Source organism: Protopterus annectens, chromosome 8.part0, assembly GCF_019279795.1.
Source record: "Protopterus annectens isolate FY-2018-M chromosome 8.part0, PAN1.0, whole genome shotgun sequence".
Taxonomy (NCBI): domain Eukaryota; kingdom Metazoa; phylum Chordata; order Ceratodontiformes; family Protopteridae; genus Protopterus; species Protopterus annectens.
Genome location: NC_056741.1, coordinates 1921088982 through 1921111297, shown reverse-complemented (window position 1 = coordinate 1921111297; position 22316 = coordinate 1921088982). Strand labels below are relative to the sequence as shown.

The window sequence follows — 22316 nt, the reverse complement described above, 5'->3', positions numbered from 1 at the left end:
TAAAAATCCTCAAGGAAATGATCCCCGTATCAACCATTTTCTTTGGCTCTGGCTGCTGAGGTAGCTAAATTTGCAGATGCCTCCACTGGATCCTATTGTTAAAGGTACTATGACTCCTCTGGGTTTGCACCAGAACCAGTATCACAGAGGCTTAGATGGTCCATTCTGTTAGAACATCATTTTTACTCCAAACATCATTCTAGGGCATCATCCCTCAAGTCAGTCAGATCCTCCAGCAGTCTTACTGAAGCAGACATGGACAGAATGATGCAGTATTGTCTGTGGACCCAAATCTAGTTGGGAGTACTACCATCTATGACCTCCATTGGATCTGGTAGAGCCACTTCTCCCCGGCACTCATGGCTCCTACTCCAATCTGACCACCCAGATCAGAGCCCTCAGATCTGACCCTTGCCCAGGGTAGATCTGCATCAGAGCCAAGATTTCATGTTTCCTTGACTCTGGTCACCTCTCTGTCAAGGTTGGCTCCAGTCCTGTCGAAGCTGTCTGACTGTTGGAGCTGTAAGGTCAGCATTAACTCAACAGGTTGGGATTGGTACTGAAATCCTTGGGTCCTTTTCTTCCCTTAGGAGCTTCACTTAACAGCTTGGCTTCAGCAGCTGCCTTGGAGCCAAGCCAGGTGGCTTCCAGGGTCAATCTTCTTCTTCCTAGGGTTTTGGACCAGAAGGATAGGCTCCCTGGAACCTTTGCATGTTTGGCATTCAAGGCATTCGAGAGCATGCTCTCTCAGCCAAGGGCAAGATCTTCTCCTTCTCAGTCAGACACGACCCTCTCCATAGGATCTCCCAGGGTCCACAGCATGCTCTTTGGCCCCATCAGTGCAGTCAGTTCTTGAGAGTCTTGATCCTGTTCTCCAGCATGAGACCTTGTATGTTACAAATTGCTCTCCCAACCAACACATGGAGGAGGTTCCTAGAAAACACAAGTGTAAGATGAGGCACTTGTATTCCTCTGAGGAATCTCCAACTGCTGATACCAAGTTAAATGAGGGAGAAGGTTTCTCCTTATCCTCCCTTGAGGATATCTCATTTGGAGAGATCCATGAAGTCTTTGGACAGAAAGGGGGTTGGTCTTCTTAAACAACTACTTCTGAAGAATTGATCTTCTTCAAGGCTTTTGGTTTTGGCCCATCTACTTCTTGGTTGGTACCACCTGCAGATGCAGTGGCATTCATTATTGCATCATGGGCATGGAAAGAGTCTGACACAGTTGAACCCATCTATTAGAAGCCAGACAAGTTATTAGTAGCTCCCAAAGAACATTCACACTGGAGCAAAGGGCCAGCAATGAATATCACGGTGATGGTGGCAGCAGCCACCAAGAAGGAACTCTGAGGAGAGTTCCTCTATCCATTGAATAGAGAATTTCACACTCTGGACAGGCTTGGGAAGCAAGTATACACCTCATCCAATTTTTGATAAGAGTGCTTAACTACCTGGCATATTTCACACATTTTCAAAGAGATTTGGTCAATGAGATTTCCACTTTTATTTCAGGGACCTTATCTGCAGATCAGAAAAAGACTCTCTATTCTCAGATGGCTACCCTACTTTCCTTGTCTAATGCATCTCTGATTCTTATATCTAATGCCACAAAAGGGATATCTAGAGCTGCCAGTACAGGTATTTCCATCAGAAGGCATGCCTGGATGCAGCAGTGCAGTTTTGTGATTTTTGCAGAGCACTTCAAGATGTCCTTCATTAATGCCCCTTATGATGGATCAACTCTTTTTGGTCCAAAGTTAAAGAAACTATTTCCAGAAGTGAACAGAATGGTAAATCTCTATCCGCCATAGTAATCAAATTCTCTATTCTCCAGCAATCAGAAGGTGGGAAAGAGAATGAGGTTCCAAAAATCACAGGACTTTTCATCTAACACTTCTGTAGAGCAAGCTCCCTAATAGAGGAGGAAATTCAAACAGCAGAGGTGGTCTGCAAAAATCAGGGCCTCAGAGTTCTTTTCTCCAAAAAGCTGTATCAGTGCTCCTTAGGGGTTGCCTGACTGTTCTACTGTGAAGGCAATCAAAGAACAATTATGTTTGCACTCTACAGCCTGGACAACTATTACCCAAGACAAGTGGGTACAGAGAATAATTACCATATGCTACTTCATTCCAACTCATACTACTCCCCCCAAAAGAAAATTCCCTATGTTTCACCCTCACAAAGGGAATTTACAGCTTCAGAAATAGAGGCACTCCTAAAAAATTGAGTCATCCGAGAGGTTCCACCACACCAGAGAGGATCTGGAATTTACTCAAGATTTTTGTTAGTGCCAAAGAAAAATGGGGATTTAAGACCAGTTTTGGATCTAAGTTGAACAGATCTGTTGTTTGAACAAAATTTCAGATGGTTATGGTTCAGTCAATCCTTCCACTACTGAAGAGAATTGACAGGATGTGCTCAATAGATGTCAGGATGTGAACTACCACATCAAAATGTACAGATACTCTATGAAGTATTGCTGTTCCCAGCTGGGAGCAAGTCATTACCAGTTCAGAACTCTGCCCTTTGGTCTCACCACAGTCCCCCAGGTGTTTACCAAAGACATGGCAGTGGTGGCAGCTCATCTGTGACTGCTAGGATGAAGGGTGTTTCCTTATTTGGATGACTGGCTCATAACAACCCCATTCAGGAATCTGCTCATCTGTGACAGAGACTCCTTGCTGCAATTGTGTCACATCCTGGGGATAACAGTAAATCTTCATAAATGTCAACTACAACCAGCCCAGTCTCTGGAATTTATCAAATCCTTCTTGGATACCATGACAGTCATTGCGAGGCTTCCCCAATCTTGAATCTCGTCCCTACATTTATAAGCCCAGCAGGTTCTTTCTGGCAAGAAAGCACTGACCAAGTTGGTTATCACTCTTCAGAGCTCCATTGCCACTTTCATTACATTAGTCCCTTTACCCAGATTTTATATGAGAGTGCTTCAATAGACATTGTCAGTGCAATGTCCTGCCTGATCAGTCTCAAAAACATTTGCAGGGATCTATCCCTCTCCTTTAAGAAGGAACTCCCAGGCCACAGTGATGATGTATGCCTCCCTATTATGTCCCTATTAGCATGGGGGGCATTACTTGGGAGGAACAGTCCAAGGCATGTGGTCTCATGTACTGGCCAGTTTTCACATCAATATCCTGGAGATGAGAGCAGCCCTACTAGAGCTGCAGGCTTTTCAGGACTCCACCCGCTTGATGTGATTTCCATTCAAATGGACAACATGGCTGCCGTTTGGTGAATCAACAAACTGGAAGGAATCAGGTCTTGCCCTTTGTGTCAAGAAGCCATGAGAGCATGATAATGGGTGATATTTTCTCCCTACTTTCTAGAACAAATACATATCCTGGAGAAGTTCAGCATTCTTGTGGACAGGATGAGCTGATCCATTCTGCTCCCTCATGACTGATCCCTCAAACCCTTAGTAGCACAGCAGATTTTCAACCACTGGGGCCTTCCTTGTTGTGATCTCTTCATGTCTCCCCTGATTACCAAATGCAGCAAGTTCTTTGCTCTGATTCACTATGAGTGGGAGTCACCCAGGGTTGCTCTGACACACCATTGTCCCACAGGACTACTTTATGCCTTTCCCCTTTTCCCTCTGATTCCAAATTTTCTTCAAAAAGCCTTGGCACTGAAGGCCACAGTCATCATCATAACTCCTCATTGACCTTGACAGATGTGGGTTCCCTTACTCTGGCCTCATCTAGTTCAACCTCCTTGGGACTTGGGCTCAGACCCAAACTTAAAATCTCACCCATCTGAGGAGCCTCACCCAGACCAGACATACTGACATTCAGATTAACCGAATTGTTTCTCCAGTTCCAGTGATTGTTCAGCAGTCCAGGTTTTCCACTAACATTGTATAGATTTATCTTCCTCACATAGACCTTCAGCTAGGAAGGTATGCAAAAGCAAACGGAAAAGATTTTCTGTTTGGGTACCAGAAAGAGATCTTGACCCTTTTTCAGCTCCTCTTCCTACAATACTAGACTTTCTAGCTCATCTCTTTCAAGAACTCTCCTTGTTAATAAAGAGAAATTAATAGTAGGCACTAAACAGCCTATAATTGCAAAGTACCTTGCTAAGGTAAGGGAAAACAGCTCCTGTACTTTACAAAAAAAAAAGCACCAAACCAGGCATGTCCAAGGATCAGCTTCCGGTGATTTCTCCTGTCCACCTGGTGAATCTGGGCATACTGGGGCAATGCAGCAATTGCCTCATGTACACAGACAACCATCTCCTCCTACCACCCAACACTACAACCTGTGAGAGATGCACTTACATAGCTAAAATGGAAGCAAAGCTCTCTCCACCCAAGATTGTGCTAGACAGTCAAGAGGAAAATGTTAACACTCACACTACACCTCAAGCTACACATAGCCCTTCTAAACCCACACCACCAACACCCACATATAGCAACACTAAATCCGCATATGCAGAGGCCCTTAACTGTAACCTGCCCAAGCAACAAGGACCTCTGAAGCTGAAATGCAAACACCAATCACAACCAAAGTGTCACATAATTCACAACACCAGTGTGCCACCCAGCAACAGCCCCTAAGGCAAGACAATGTACGTAACACTTTAGTGATAGGTGACTCTATAGTCCAGCACACTGATGTCCCACTCACCAGGTTGAACAAGGAGAAAATTACAGTCAGCTGCCTGTCGGGTGCCAGGATCTGCCACATATCACATGCACTCAAGTCACTCCACAACAAGTACAAATATGACTCTGTCATTGTCCATGCTGGAGTGAATGACCTGAGATGTACCTCCCTGGACTACATGAAAAGAGACACGGAAGAGCTCTTGGATCATGTGGCCCAGGCAGGTATGACCCTAGCCCTGAGTAGCATCCTACCTTCACCCAGAATGATACCACAATATAAGGACAAAATGATTGACTTCAACAATTGGCTAAGCTTCTGGTGTCATTCAAAGGGGATCCAGTATCTGTCTGCCTGGGAAGACATGATCAACAGACCATGATGCTTTGCCAGAGATGGTCTGCACCTGTTGCCCCTGTGATTCAGGTTACTGGCTAAGGCTCTTGCCAGCCCTATAGTGCCTTTTTTAGGCAAAGTTCAAAGGACAAAACCACCACCGTAACAGGTACAAGCATGCAAAATCTGAAGGTAATGCTACTCAATGCTAGAAGTCTAAACCTCAAAATGCACTCTCTCGAGGCACTACTAAAAATGGAGAACATTGATATCTGTGCAGTAACTGAGACCTGGTTCAAGGCTCCAGAGAGCACCCCTGCAATACCAGGCTACAACTCTTACCACACTTTTCGGCCACCAAATCAGGACCGAAACACTAAAGGTGGAGGAGTGTCAATATTCACCAAGGATATTCACACCACCAGGCTAGTTGCCCAACACAATGCATCTAAAATTCTCCAGGTGCAACTAACACTAGGTAAGACTGCAATCCAAATTGTAGCTTGCTACAGATCCCCCACCATACCCCAAGATTCTCACTACACCTTTTTAAACATACTGGAAAATATTAAGATAGAACCAAACACCCTAATACTAGGTGATTCTAACTACCCTGCCATTAACTAGGAAAACTACTCATGTACCAACATCTTTGCCCAACGGTTCTTGGAATTTATAAATTCCAATGCCCTGGATCAACTAATCCATAGTCCCACCAGGGGCTCCAATATCCTAGACCTGGTCATTACCAACATGGGAAATTGGTGCTCCACACCTATGGTCACCCCCTCGTTAGTCAGGTCTGACCATACGCTAATCACCCTTAACATCCACATTACAGTCCCACCCTCCAGTAAGGAAACCTCCATAAAAAACTTATCCAAAGCCAATTTCATGCTACTCAAGTCAGAAGTGACAAACTTCATGACACCCATGCAGATGGGAACTGAAAGTTCAACTGCTGAATCCTACACTAAGGCACTGTACGAGCACATCCATTCATGCATGAATCGTGCCATCCCAAATAAAACCAAGATACTCTCATCCAAAAAAAGGAACCCAATCTGGTGGTCCCCTGCCATAAACAAACTTTACAACAAAAGGAAGAAACTGTTGCAGAAAAGAGGAAAATCCCAGGATGCAAAAACTCCCTTACCAGCCTCAGTAAGAAACTGAGATCCCTCATAAAATCCTCCAAAGCTAGTTACGAAAATAAAATTGCCAAAGATTCCAAAGACAACCACAAGGCATTCTATAACTATGTCAAGAATCTAAATGGCAATACTCAGATCTGCTCTGAGCTAAAACAGAATGGCATTAAATATACTGATCCCAAGGATATTGCCAATATCCTGGCAGATCGATTCAGTGCCAACTTCACCCCCTCTCACCCCCTAAATGGCCCATCTCAATACCGGAAGATTGCCAAATTCCGGTAATAACGGCCACACAGGTAAAAGACGCACTCTCCAAAGCTAAGAATACAGCATCCATGGGACCAGATGACATCCTGGGCTGTATACTACAAGAACTACAATATGAACTGGCACCTCACCTAAGTGTCATGTTTAATCATAGCCTCACCTCAGGTTTCGTGCCCCCTGAGTGGCACAGAGCTTCAGTTATCCCACTTCACAAGGGGGGATCCACCTTGAATTCCGGAAACTACTGTCCCATCAGTCTGACGAGCCTTATCTGCAAGGCCATGGAGCATATTATCATGGAACTTATAAACAAAGAAATTGGCAACCTTCAAACACTGGACCCCACCCAGTTTGGGTTCGTGAAGGGCCGATCTTGTCTCCTGAACCTGATTGACTTCTTTGAATCAGTCTCCAGAGCCATGGACAAGGGTAAGGTAGTCCACACAGCCTATCTAGACCTTGCCAAGGCCTTTAACACCATCCCCCACTCTGGAATCATAGATAAACTTACTAAGCTGGGCATTAATCCCTATGTCACCCAATGGGTTGCTAACTGGCTTACTGATAGAACACACACTGTAAAAGTAGCCGACTCCAAATCCAGATCCAGACAAGTGACAAATGGAGTACCTCAGGGTTCAGTCCTGGGATCTGTCTTGTTTGGCATCTACTTCTCTGAAGTACAGGCCAACACGAAGGGACTCTGGCTAACAAAGTTTGCAGATGACTGCAAACTGGGAGCCATTATTGAATCCCCAAATGATATGGATACTCTACAAAAGGGCCTTACAGAAACAGATGCTTGGTGCCAGAGCCATGGGCTCAAGTTCAATGCCAAGCAATGTATAGTTATCCCCTTTAGGAAAAAACATGTACCCGTGAATTACAATATAGGTGGCAGTACACTAAACACCGAAAGTGTGATTAGAGACTTAGAAACACAGGTGGACAGTGGTCTCACCTTCGATAACCACATCGCCACAACAGTCAGGAAATCCTTCTATGTGACACACCTCATCACTAAGGGCTTTTCATCCAGAAAAAAGGAGGTCATTGTCCCACTTTACTCATCCCTCATTAGACCCATTATAGAATACAATGCCCCATTTGGTATGTACCTCTCAAGACATCTGCAACAACTGGAAAGGCCGCAGAAATACCTCACTAAAAGAATCACGGGCCTAAAGCAGATGCCCTATGCTGACCACCTTAAAAAACTCCAGCTATACTCTGTTGCATATCGTCTACTCAGAGGCGATCTCTGCTTAACATACAAGGCCATGTCAAACCCAGTGCTGTTGGACATGCTACACTTAAAGAAATCCCAATCCCTCAGAGCCACACGCTCCAGGGATCTAAACCTTGTCATCACAATAAACAAAACATGCTGGAGGGATAGGTTCCTGACCCAGAGACTCCCCAGACTCTGGAATAGCTTGCCCATACATGTCAAGCAGAGTGTCTCTTTGGCCCTCTTCAAAAGGAACCTTGACGATTGGATGGGAGAAAGGACATTCACCCTGGGGATCACGTCAGTCGCCCTGCTAGACAGGGGTCCAGGGAAGTAAATAGTGTGGGAAGAAATAGCCAGGGAATTGTTATGGCTAGGCTTGTATAGGCCCTAGGGCTGATAGCCTAGTACCAACCTATGAACCTATGACCTAGTTATTCCACTGTGAAGTTCATCTGGCTGCCATTTCTTCTTTTCACATTGGAGAAAAGCACACCCTTTTACCCTGTCTTAGAATATTCAAGGCTTTTCTCTGAGGTACCTTCCTTCTACACCCCCCACTTAGAGATCCAGTTCCACCATAGAATGTTACCATATTTTGCAATCTTTGATGGGATCCCCTTTTGAACCTGTTACTAAAGCTGATTTGAAGTATCTGTCCAGGAAATACTTATTTGTGGTGGCTGTAACTTCTGTCTGAAGAATTTCTGAGCTACATGCATGTTCATCTAAACTTTGTTTTTTCACAAAGACATAGTCTATTTCAGAACAAACCCATTCTTCCTACAAAAAGTGGCCTCTGAATTCTCCATCAAGCCAGTCATTAATCTGCAAGTATTTCTCCTAAATTTCTCCAACAAGGGTGAATATACCTTGCATCTGCAGGATGTTCATTGACAGCTATGTTTTTATTTACATCTCTCTGTTCCCTTCAGGAAGTGTTATCATCTTTTCATTTCCTTCTCAGAATCCAAATTGGAGCAAACTATATCCAAGGTCTCCTTACTAGATGGCTGACTCCGCATATTTCCTTTGTCTATCAACAGAAAGGATTATCTGTTCCTTCAAAACCTAAAGTTCGTTCAGCAAGATCAATGGTCTCATCTACTTCCTTTTTCTCTAGTGTTCCCATCGATGACATTTGTGCTGTGGGCACCTGATCAAAAGTCCACACCTTCATTTCTCATTACAAATTGGACATTCAGTCCAGATCAAGGTCTTCTTTTGGTTCAGCTGTGTTCTGAAATATCCTCCCATGTGACCACCCAGGAGTTCAAGTAAAGACTACATCAGATATGAAAGTTATGTACTCACAATAACATTAGATCCGTGCTGTCATATTCTGTCCACTCCTCTACTACCCTACTTCCATCCCCTATCCATGTTTTAATTCTATCACATAAACTTGTTCATCAGACATTCCTTCATAGGAAGGATCTGACTGAGTTAGACTTTGCTTCTGAAGATTTAGCTAGTTTATCCATCCATCCTGCTCTTTGTCTACTGAGTAAATTCTTATCCCCTGCTATTAAGGATATTTTCAGGTAATTTATAAAGGGACAAACTCCATATGAGGAAACTCCTTTTGTGCATGAGGATTTTGGTTAGGGTGAGGAGCCTGAGCACTGGGTCCTAAGCTTCAAAATGGCCAAGGATGGATCCGACACCCCATGGGTAGAGGAATGGGTGGAGTATGACAACACAGATCTAACATTACGATGAGTACATAACTTTGTTTTTTTTTTACACAAAATAAGTTGGAACATAGCAGCTAAACTGACTCTAGCAAGATAGCTCAATAATTACATTGTTTTTTCTGTGATAACCATGGCAGAAAACTACTGGCCCAGCCTAAGTTAATTCCACTGTACAGCCCCCTTGACTACCTACAGATTATTCTTTTTTCAGATGCTTTGACTGAAGCTGTTTATGCAGGTATGAATTAGGCTCATCTGCTTACCTTCTGAAAGATGAAATAGACTGAATGTGGTGCCTAGAGTAGGATCATCTTTGGAGCCAGCATTTTGCATGCAGTTCTGTTATAACCACTCAGGAAGCTGTGCCTGGGAATCAGTCCTAGATGTTGAAGGGTATGAACTGGGTAATTTCAGATGTTAAAGTCAAGTATTTAGCATAACAATATATATATAGATGATTCAGCTTCTATGCTCTTCTTAAAAAAATTCTGAGCCTCCTTCTAAGGAAATTTAAAGTATTACACAATGAAGTCTTTGGCTTGCCATGGTGTTTTTGATATTTTTGGCTATGAGGTTTTCCTGTGTGACCTTTTTACTTGTTTTTTTGCCTTTAGCAAGGGGAGAGGCAGTGTTTATGTAAACTTCTGCCGAACTATGTACTCAGAAATCTGAAGAGACAAAGCAAGTGCAAAACATATATGGGATGATGGGAGGAGCTAAAATCTGGTAAAGTTATTGGTGCTAATGTAATCCATACCTGTTGCAGAAGTCTTAGAGGCTGAAGAAGATGGAATCAGCTGATAATTCATTTATTTATTCATTTGCTTTTTCATTTACTTACATTTGTTTACTGAGAAAGTCTGACTGGGAAGTGAATCCCTTTTCAACGGAGGTCAGAATAGAAAAGCTCCACAGTTACATTAAATAATAAAACAATGGTTCTTATAATAATGAACAATCTGTATGAAAAGCAAAGAATTTATAGCGTTATGATCAAGACATAACATAAAGAGAAATAATTAAACTATCGTATATTGATAAGATCAAGGAATTATTTTGTAGATTTATGCAGGTACAGTTTTGGTGGTTCACATGTTTAATAGCTTTAATATTGAGGAAGTAATAAATATTGGTTGCCCAGGCAGGATAGAAGCAATTCTAGAAGAGGGAGAGTGAAAAAAAAATCATTATGTAGTGATAAGTAGATACTAATTAGGGATAAAAAGGTGTCTTGTGCACAGTAAGATATACTTAAGGATACAGGAGCTATTTGTTGTAAGATATGATCTAGAAAAAGTTCAGTGAGGCGTGAGTTAGGGAGAAATGTAGTTAAGACATTCAGAGAAGATATGAATGGGGCGATGTGGTAGTCAAAGACATGATGTCATATGAGTTAGAGACAGAAAGTGAAAGAGAAGGAAGAGGAGTTAACTGCCATATTACTGGAGTATTGTTAAGTTATTTAGTTGTTTAGTAATTAGAAGAACTGAATGTGGTTAGTTTGGAAGAAAGATGTGGGTGAAGAGCTGACATATTAGGGAAACAGCTTTGGAATTATTAATACCAGTTATCCTTAATTACAGTTTGTCATATAAAGAAAACAAACTGCGATATACAAAGTGATATTCACACTGTCATTCCCATCTTGACATAACTAAATAAAGGACTGCATCCCCTAAAGGAAGTAATACTGTTTTACCAAAATAACCATCACCTCAGATTAAGCTTGCTTGAAATGTCTGTTGCATTTAAAAATCACTTCTTGACTATCAAAACGGATTAAAAGACTGTAGGGCCTGTTCCTGTGAATGGGCCTCTGTTGAGTTCTGCTGAAAGAATAGTAGTAGGACTAATACTAATGATGATGATGATGGTGATACAGCAGTTGCTTCTCAGCAAATACCAAACTGGGAGCAGACCAGAAAAAAGTGTTGTTGTTGTTGCTACCTGCTTGGCTGCTTAGCATGGTCTAACAAAAGTCTGCCTTTTATAGGAATCCAGAATCAAACCCATTGTCTACTCCCATACCTCTGATGAAATATGAACACATGAGGCTCCCTTTAAACATATTTTTACAGAAGCAGACCTCAAGGGGCATTATGCAACTAAAGTTGTATGGGGAGGAGGATATGGAAGCAACACTCTGTCTTGATTTCTGTTACAGTGATTACTCAGTCATGATTTCTGAATGACTGGTTTTGGTCAGCTGATATAATGCTGTGGCTACCTGTTTCCTGCCTCATTTGAAACATATTTCCACAGCTGACCACTAATTAATTAATATACTGAGATATGGAAAATGTTTGCAACACTTCAAGGCTGATGTCTTTTATGTATTCAAATGCATAGCTGGGATTACATACAGGGGGCAGCCATGGTGGTGCAGCGGTTAGTGTTACTGCCTCACAGCAAGACGTTCTCTGGTTCTATCCTCGGTTGGGGTGCCTTCTGTGCAGAGTCTGCATGTCCTCCCTGTGGTCGCATGGGTTTCCTCCGGGAGCTCCGGTTTCCTCCCACATCCCAAAGGCATGCTGTAGGTGGTTTGGACACTCTAAATTGGCCCTAGGTGTGATTGTGTGCAAGTGTATGCCTTCTGTGGAAGGTTGGCCGCCGGGCTGGCAACTCGACACTGTAAAACTCCACTGCCAATCATGAGTGAACAGCTGATCCCCTGTGGTGAACCCTAACCGGGAAAAGCCGAAAGAAGAAGAAGAAGCTGGTGTTACATACAGGGCAAGATACAAGTAGTGACGCTATGAGGTGGTAACGGAGACTCAAAATGAGAAATATTTAGCTGGGCAGTATTGTAATGAAAAACTCAGAGTTAATTTACTTTTTTAATGAAAGTACAACTGAAATTTGCACTTTTGTGTAAAATAATGAATATTGTTTCAATACTTTGCATGGGGAGCAAAGAGACAGGCTGTGAATGTATGTGTACTACTGGAAGAGAAAGCATGGATTAATAAGAAATTACTGACTATCTGAAGTAGCACTTAAGTGATCCCACAGCAGTGCCTATTGAAGCAGCCTACAGTTAATGTCCAAGCAAGCACTAGACTTGTACCTTTACCTAATGATAACTTAAACACTTTTGAGCCCATTTGAGGGAGGTTTCAATTAACAGTATGCCATATGCCATACTTTCCTCACTGCTTAGAGCTCCTATCTGGATATAGATATTTTAGTATTGTTCACTTCCTAGGCAATTTCAGTGATATATAAAATTGCAGAATATTGTTAGGTAATGAGCCCTATTCTCAAAAATAAATAAATAAGTTAAAAAGAAAAGAGATTACAATATTATCTTGTAAGTCACTTGGCTCAGTTAAGGGTTGTTGCAGGGATACTCCTATTTGTTTTGTTTCATTTATTTTATTTATTTATTTATTTGCATTTTTAACTGGGATGATCTAGCTAATCATAAAGTGCCCGTACTCAGTGGTGTTTCAAAGAAAAAAGCTCCATGAGACTATAAAACTTAAAACAGAGAATGCCATATATCTGTCATATTGCACAGTGTACAATATTAAAATCAGTTCACTTAATTGTGTATATGATGTACATTTCCAAGTAGTGCATATTAGGAGTTTCACTTTCTTCCTGCATATTTTGTTCCGAAGTGTCAGACTGAATATTCATAGATGATAAGCTACTGTCTTAAGTCTGGTACACTGTAAAAGTCACACAGAAAATCTTTCTGTGTTGTGCAGCTTATGACAGTAGGTGCCACAGAATGGAGTCTTGCAAAAAATCCTACTATACTGTGCAGGTTATGACATTAGTTGCCACAGAATGGATATGATGATACTTTCCTTGCATAGAGTGGGATCTGCAAGCACATGCAGATGAGGCTGCCAGCATTCACAGCAGTCTGAGAGACAGTCACATAGTAGCTGTTTGCATGTGATTTCCAACCTGCTGTACAACAGTGGAGTGCCAGGGCAGGGCTTTGCTAACAAAGCACTGATTAGAAAAGGGACACATAATTCTCAGAAATGTGCCATTGTCTGTATAATCCCATAAAATATTCCTTATTCAAAACCGCAAGCAAAAGTGGTACAAACAGGACTACTAATGCAGGCCAGATGAATGGAAGGCATCTGCAAATCAAATTGCAAGACCTATAAAAAACCAACAGTCCAATCTGTACAGCATTCCTATTGTAGGGCCATAGCACTGTGTGCAGATGTGTGGAAGGTGATACCAGCAGAGAAAAAAGTTAGTATAATGAAATGCAAATGTATTTGGTGGCAAAGTGTAATAAATCTGCCATGGTTACATGGCTTTGCGCATCACTGCAATTCATCCTGCAACCTACCATCAAAGGTACAAGGAAGACCTATGCATCAGCCATTCTATGACACCAAGCCATTGTGCATATATATCCAGAAATGCAAATGATCGTTTTAGTGTTTCAAGTCTGTTATTATAAGATAGCCATATTTTTCATGATAAAGATTTGTACTTCACCTTCAATGTGTCCCTCGATGTGATGAACCTTGGTACCCTCTGCCTTTATATCTTGTTGTCAAACAGGTTTTTAGTCTTGAGTCTTTAAATAGACAACCACAGGGTATATCAGTTGGGTTCTTAGTTTATTCACCTATTTCCTGCCCATTTCCATCTTTGATGTATTTTTTCTGGAATTACCTGCCTTTTTGAACACTTTAATAGTTGAACTCTTTTGCTAGTGTATGACACAAACTGTTATCCTCACATTCAGAGCAGGAATGCACCAGAGGACACAAAAAGCCTTGCGGCTTTCTTAGCTCACTCAAGGTGTAGTGGCAAGGAATGCCACCTGGGAAGCATCAGTGCACAGGTGAGAACATCATGGCTAGCAATTCAGTCATGATAATCTGGACCTCAGTAGGCTCCAGGGACTTGAGAACTTTTTTTTTTTCATCAGAGGGCTTGCTGTTCATTACCCCACCTTAAAGCTAATCTTTGTATCCTTCCATGTGGAAGTGTATGAGGTGGAGGAGGTCACCTTTGGAAAGTTCTGGGGTACCTAATTGGCTGTTTACTCAGTGAGATTGCCACTAAGGTCACATACCTTTACTATTTTAGTCAGTGGCATTAACTTTGATATAATTTTTTAGGGGGTATATCTGGTGGCAATACCTCTGATACCCCAAACAGTGGAGCCCTATAAAATATATACATCTACATAAACAGAGAGAGAGAGAGAGAGAGAGAGACAGCATTCACCTTCCCTAGGAAAAAAATCACACATTGCTATGGTATGCTTCTAGTACAGACGTGTAAAATAATGCCAACTAAGTCATTGTATTCTCTTTGCCTAAATCCTTTTTCTTTCCTTGAGTTGAAGTCAGGATTCTAGTGCAGTATGCAGTAAACTGGCACAGAAATAAATAAATTAAAATGGCTTTTAGAAGGTGTAGAGTGTTAACAAGATACAGTAATACAATTAAAGTACTGTACATATTGAACTGTTTATCTTGCTTAGCAAATTGTTTCAGGCAGCATCAGTTGCCTGTGTAAAGTTTTTTTTTTTTTAAACAAACACTAGAGGGCTAACATTTTAGTATATCAGAAGTCTGTTGCTCCTGTGTTACCTCATTGTGATGAATCAACAGTACAGGTAACATCAGATTATACAAGCTTTTTTATCATGCAGAGTAGCGCTTCAGAAAAAAATACATTCTATTTGACCTAGGAATAAGATGAATGTATTCTGGATTACTTACCCGCCTCTGATTTTTGCCTCTCTTCCATCTTCTCAAGACTCTCCAGGAGGCCATCAACTTGTGCTTTTATCTGAGTTAGTTCCTGCTTGATTGTCTGCAGATCATCTGGTTTTGCTGTGGAGAAGGGAGCAGATTGCTTTTTAGAATGCATTTAAGTAACCAGAAACGGGCACATCCAAATGCTTGAAGCTTGTATTTACATATTTAGGAACAGAAATGGAGCATGAATAATAATAATGATTCAATGCTGATCAAGTCTGTTAAAGTTAAGGGGTATTATGAGCTAGGTTTCACTCTCATGTGCTGGCATTACTGAATTAATGAGTGTGACCCCTAGCAGAGTTCCTTGCTATCACGCTGACCAAATGTACTAATCACAACAAAGATACATTACATCTCAGCAGAACTGCTCCAAGAAAATAAACAAGGAGATTAAGATGTTGTAAATGATAAAGGCTGAGGCAGGATTACAAGGCCTGAAATATGTAATTCTGTACTGTACAAATTGCTGGCTATAGTTTTGATTCCATTCGGATGTCTGTATATGGCAGTGGGCAGTCAGAGGGACCATTTGAGTAAAAACTGTTTCTTTGAGACAAGTTGATTGAATTTGGTCTGATCAATTATTAAACTGAATAAAAGTTCAGTTGACTGAAATACCTTCTGTTTGAAGACATTAGTAACCTTGAAGTTACAGATGGTTTCTAGTGTGGGGTTTTATTTCATGTTTAGGAGTAGGCAGTTCTTTGCTCTGCATGCATTGATCTTCTGTAATATTTAATTTTCTTTTTCTATTTTGTGCATTTTATCAACTTCTTTATGATAAATTCACTTTCTGTGTCAGCGTGTTTCATTTACAAGTACTTTGTTGCACTGCACTATGTTTTTGACGAATAAACCTATATCCTCACTAGATTAGCTTTGCTCTTAGATTCTATTTCCCTTAAACTTTTTATTTCCTTCCACTACCCTAATGCCCCTTCCTTGGGTATTTATTTGGAGGTACTAGCTATGGTGTTGATTCCCTTTGCTATTTACTCTGTGATGTTACCAGTCCCCTTGTATAGGTATTCTGCAGCATAGCATTGTAATTCCCCAGTATGTTTATTCTGTTGGCATTACATATGATATTTGGCCTCATCCTTCTCTGTATTGCAAAGACTTTGACAGCTTGTGGAGACTTTCATGAAGCATTCTGGGATTGAATATGCAAATTATGTTAAGGTTTTTTCATATATTTGTTTTGAGGTATTTACTTCTCTGATGTCACATTCTTCAGATAATTATTCATTCAAATTATCTCTGGGTATCACGTGACATTACCTTTGCTGTCATTTTCCTAGAGAAATTAATCAGTACACCTATCTGTGAGGTTAGTTCTTTATAAAGTGCTTGTTCTCTAATAATTTACTTTTACCCATTTGTTGTGCATTATCAGCTCTTTCAATGCATCTTTTATTTAACATTTCACATTTGCCAGATTATCCAAGGTGCAGCTTCTAAAAATAGTGAGCATTCTGTCTTGTATGTACAAAATTGTGATCATGACTGGACACTTATGAGGATTTTAAGGGATGGGGGATAAGTCCACTGCAACACTTGCAGACCACCTGCTGCTCATTATAATCACCACACAGGTTTCCATTACTTACAGAAAGGGAAGGCAGATACTTAATTTTTGCACAAAAATTAAATGTTTATTTTTTATTTTTTAGTTAAATGCAGAGAAAAGAACTATTTTCAAATTGCAGTGCTTGAATTTGCCTGATTCAAGCACTTGTGTTTCTCAAGAAGAAATGATTCCTCTGTCACAATGACTCTATCAGATAATATCTGTTCTACACTGCTATGCCTGGGGTAATATTTATGCAGCATTACCATATCTGATGCTTTTCCAAATATTTGCTGCCACACTAGACGTCCCATATTATTGAAGAGCTAACATTTTAATTCAATGCAGATCATTATAAATATGAAAAAGCACTGTTAACTAAGGTCAGAGATCATCTGAATCTCTGCATATATCCAGTGTTATCCAGAAAACAGTGTCTTGGTCATGTTTCATTTACATGATTAAGCTGTACTTTGGAGCAACAAGGGATAGAAGAATTCTTTTTTTGGCAATTAAGATGTAACTATTGTGGAAATTTTACAAAACTGATGCAATATTTTTGCATGTGTGGTAGTGTTTGGAGTGTCTGAAGATAATCTAGTGTTGATGTTATCTTCTTTGATGTGGGCGGGGCACCATATCTGTGGTGTATGTTGAGAAGTTTATTGGCTGAGCAGGTGAAATGCCAACCTAACAAATGGGAAGCACTGATGTTGGTCATGGAAGTCAATGAGTGATAGGAAAGGATATTATATAGCTATCAAGAGATCTATGTGAATATAAGTGATGGGCAAAGGCAGTGTCAGAGAGGTGGAGTAGTTTAATGGAGTTGGATATGGGAGAAGCTCTGAGGAAGGTTGAGAAGTAGGGCAACATGGAGGTAGTTTGGAACATCAGGCAGGGAGAAAGGAGGGCTGGACTTCGTTCAGGTTATAGAAAAAAATGATAGGGAACTGGGAAAGATGTCAAAACTAGTAGTCTAGGGCTTTGGAAGGTGAGGGGATTATACTTTCTGTGTTTAATGAACATAAATGATATGAGAAAGACTACGGATTTATAGTTAAAAGGAAGTATGAGGGGTGTACATTTGGGTGTTATGAGCAAGGTGGAAGGATAACAAAAGAGGAACAGATTCCATAATTAAGCTTTCAGAGGAAGTCTAAAGCAAATGGTAGCAGTACAACATTTATGTTACAAGAGGGAAATATAAGGAGGCAGATAATGTATACTGTCAGTGTAAGGTTCTCTTTGAATAAGGAACTGTAAATGTTGTGCTCAAGTAAACAATCGTTTAGAAATAAGTGAATGTATGTACCTTCTAGGAATGATTATGTGTATTTGTTGTGTTGCATGATAGAAATAAAAACATTCAGTAGCTTCAGTAAAGTAACATATCTGTATTAAAGTTCTCAGTATCTGAATCTCCAGTGGCATTGTTTATTTTCAGCATTTTGGTATACATTTTAGCTATTGTTAATAATGTCCCCTCAAAAAAAGTGTCAGCCTGAAGAAGAACCTATTCAGGTATACAAGCAGCTCCCCCACAGATTTTGTTTCAGTTGAAGGTAAGATATCAGAGTCCCATGCAGTCTGGAATGCCACCTGAACTTTTCTCCATAATTCAATCAGTTTAAGAGAGTCTGAGAAAATGTGTACCCACATTCAGAGCAACTCCAACAACTATCACAAGTGGTAATAAACATTGTTAACTTATACTAGAGTATAAAAAAGAAAAATGTTACCAGCCTGTAAGCAGGTAAGTATGTCATACTAGATATCTAGAGAGTATAGGAACCATTTGTACTACATTAAGTAAAGGGTGATAATCTCCAGGTGAACTATTAACCCACTCCCAAAAAGAAAAAGTTATAAATCAGAACCATCCCTCAATAAATAATGCAAGGTAGAAAAATAACTTGATGCCGTATTATGGCCTTCAAGGACTTGGAATTGGTAGACCAGTGAATATTTGAAATTAATGCTATCCCACATCTTCTGAACATGATCTGTTCCTGATATGTCAGCTAGACTGCAGATGGTAAATGAAACAACTCTTCTCAAGCAGACTGAGGAAGGTAAGCGAAACAACCCTTGTACCACTTAAATGCCAAAATTCTACTTTTCCTCAACTCTGATGCCATCTAAAAAGATTATTCTTGCAAATTTGGAACCTGGAGCAGCCATGAAGCTGGATAAGGTGGCATCAACAAACTTAATAGTAATAAAACATCCTCTCAGGATGTTTTGCAAAAGTATTTCTACAATTAATGACTAGTACCTTTGAAAAACTTCCATGCCATAAGTCTACTAGAAATTCCCATTTGTAAAGTATTTATTAAATGTATCGACTAATTTAAAAAAAAAAAACAAAAACAAACCCCAAACAGTTATTAGTCTTATATGTCATATTTAGCACTATGGGTCATTCCAAGGAGAAAGCCATTAGGCCACTACAGTAGTGGGTTATAAATATATACTCAGAAATCAGTGGAAAACAAATTCCAAATGGTGGAGGTTGGAGGCTATGGGATTAAACAATTGCTCTGATGGAATTCAGAGCCATCCTGGGAAATATCTTGGAATCATCTGCTTCTATCTCTTAACCACTGTATTTGAAGAATAAAAAACAGTAGATGTCACATATGGGGAATAAGAGGTTTGGCATTTGGAACTGATTTAATAGAGCCTAATCTCAGATAAGAACATTGATCAAGTTCAAACCACTGCAAAATATGAGATTGAGTCATACATAACATTTCTTCACTATATTTACAAATTTTCCTGATTTGCCTTAGCCGCTATGTTCCCAATAGCCTTAAAGGTAGTGTATTTGATCAAAAACTGTTTTATCCTAAGAGTAATTGACGGAAATTGAGCTCTAAAAACAGAAAAATTGTTTTATCGTTGAATAAACTTGTAATATGAACAACTATAGCTAAGTTCTCTAGTACCTTTACTTCTGTTAGCTTCTTGTGATTTAGAGAGAACCATGCACAAATTATTAGCATGCCAATATAGGGGAGGGGGTACATGGCATGAAGATGAGATATGCTGACATCATTGTGCAAGACCCAGTGGTCAAACTAAATAAGGGTAAATGGTTAAGAAAGCAAAACATATCCAAATTCTGAAGGCTATAAAATAAGATACTACAGAAATGCAGCATCAGTGCTTAAAACTTTGGTCAATCATCTTTGACCCAGTGACATTTGGAAACCTCCTAGAACTCTGATACTTCACCCTGGTATAAAGCCAGTAAGGTTGAATGAATCACTAGAAGACTGTTTAGTCAACCTACACATAGGATGTCATACATTTTTATAATAATTTGTAAGAATCAGTACAGGGCTATGACCATCAATGTATGCTCAATATACAGCTTAAGTATTTTGGTAACTGCATGATAGTGGAGATGCTTTGTCAGTGTTATCAAATGCTCTATCAGATGGAAAGTGATGAGGATATGTCAAAGAAGTTGTGCAGTATTTGCAAGGTTTATAATTGCCTAAATTTACCACAGGAGAAATTGTATTTGCAGGGTCATGCAAGGGATACCAATACCATGCACTGGTATTACAGTAAATCTTTGGACACTGCATAAAAAAAATTATCAGAGGCGGGTAAAAATTGAATGTATTGAAAACTTGATAAGTGATGACTGCACAGTCAAATAATGATAAATTATTTATTGCGAGCTTGGGTGCAGGGGTGGCATTTTGCTTGTGTAGTGAGGTATTACTTAACAAAGATAAAGAGTTTATTTTACATATAAAAGATGCGGCTCTGATCATGATTGTATGTGAAGTTTCTTTTGCTAGTGTGAAAATACCTGATGGAATTTCAGACTTTAGGCTTTTGAGATGAATAAGACAAGGTTATCCTTTGCCACTGGTTATGTTTGTTTTTAATTTAGAACCTTAAGCAGTGATTCCGAGGAGTTCAAATTTATAAGGGTACTTAGCAGGTGACAGATTTTTTGTTTGCAGGTAATGTTTTGATATGTTTAGTAAAGCCAAACAGGGACATAGATTCTTTCAATCATTAAACAGATTTGGGTGTTCTTAGGCTATATGATAAAGTCAAAGATGTGAGTAGCAGCTGTAAAATTCAGTCCTCCCTGTGCTGTGCTCTACAACTAGTGTGTGTATATATATTTTTATTTTAAGGTGCAGTATACTAATATTTAGGAATATGGTTAGGGCATCATTTTAAACATTCTGCTAATAAGATTTAAAGGGAAGGGAGATCAGATTAAATGAATTCTGAGGATGGAAAATATTTGGATTGGATTTGGATCATGGGATTCAGTCCTTGTAGTTCTTTGTTCTCTATCATATGCCTTTGAAGCATTTTCTACAGGTATGCCAGTTAAAGTTTTGAGGGAATTTTAAAATTCTTGAGAGACTTAATATGTGATGATGGAAAGGCTTGATTTTTTGAAACAAAATGTTGATACCAAAAAATGAGGGAAATTGTAAATGTTGCGGAACTGATTCTATTTTATGAAGTAGTACAGCTAAAACTGTAATCTGTTTACCATTTATGTATGAATATGATGCTAAATTTAAAAGATTACTTGGGCTTGACTATTGGAAATACTAACAATTTCGAAAATTAATCATTATGTACATATTCTGCTAGGATATCAGGACTTCCTCATGTGATAATACAGAATGTAATGATGATACACTCCATATATTGGAAAATATTACTCCTCCTAAATTGTGATTGGTTTAGCTTCCTGCTCCGGTTTAGAGAAGTTTAAGAAATCGGAAAGAGATGAAAACAAAATTTTTAGTAGATAGGATCACATTGGGAAGCATACCTAGAGACCCAAGAGATGTATTGATCATATCTCACTTTTTAAGACCTAAGTATAAAGAGCTAGAGCTAAATCTTTAAGACTGGCAGCGTTACTGAAGGCTTCACCCCCCTCTTCATTAGTGAGAGATCACGGTAAAGTAAGGATGTGGAAATTTGTCCTTTTCCCCACTGTAATAAAATCTTAGACTTGGTGTATTTAATTAGCAGATGGTGTGTGGAGCACAGTGGGGCTTGCCCCCTTGCAAAGAAAAAATAAGATTTTAATTTTCTTTCTGTTTTTCGACCAGCTGATGATAGTTCTATTTGATCAGTTGCTGTTTAAAACATTATATTTTTATATGTTTTTCCCTCCCTCACACCCAGTCTTACTCTAAGTGTCATGGCCTCTGAGGATATGAAGGCATCATGGGTCCATGACATACTGATCTAGAGTATTTTACATGTTTTTCATCCTTGCCCTGTACATGCCTTTGTAAAGCTGTGAGGGTGAGGAATGATTTCTTCCTTGCCCTGTACATGCCTTTGTAAAGCTGTGAGGGTGAGGAATGATTTCTTCCTTGCCCTGTACATGCCTTTGTAAAGCTGTGAGGGTGAGGAGTGAAGTGGCAGACCTTGCTGATCCACTCCTCGCTTCTGCAAGGAGCTGATATTTGTAAGACACCCCATCATTCCTCAGGAAGCACTTCACAATTGTTATCCTCAGCCACCACCAGGTAACTTAAACTCTGTTGTGTACTCTCCATGCACTTCTCCCTCCTCCTCTCCCCTCCCAAGATGGGCACAGCTGTCCTCCTCTGCCAGTGCCAGAGATGCCTGAGCCACTTATTGGACTCAGATTGCTT

General features: G+C 40.0%; 1 protein-coding gene across 1 annotated transcript in view; it reads right to left on the bottom strand.

Annotated features, from left to right (window-relative positions):
- Positions 1–22316, bottom strand: part of LOC122809720 (RNA-binding Raly-like protein) — a 725137-nt gene that overhangs the window by 132881 nt on the left and 569940 nt on the right. The window contains exon 4 of the mRNA XM_044081421.1: positions 15039–15152. Within this exon, the coding sequence (XP_043937356.1) occupies positions 15039–15152 (114 nt within the window). The remainder of the gene's footprint in view (positions 1–15038; positions 15153–22316) is intronic.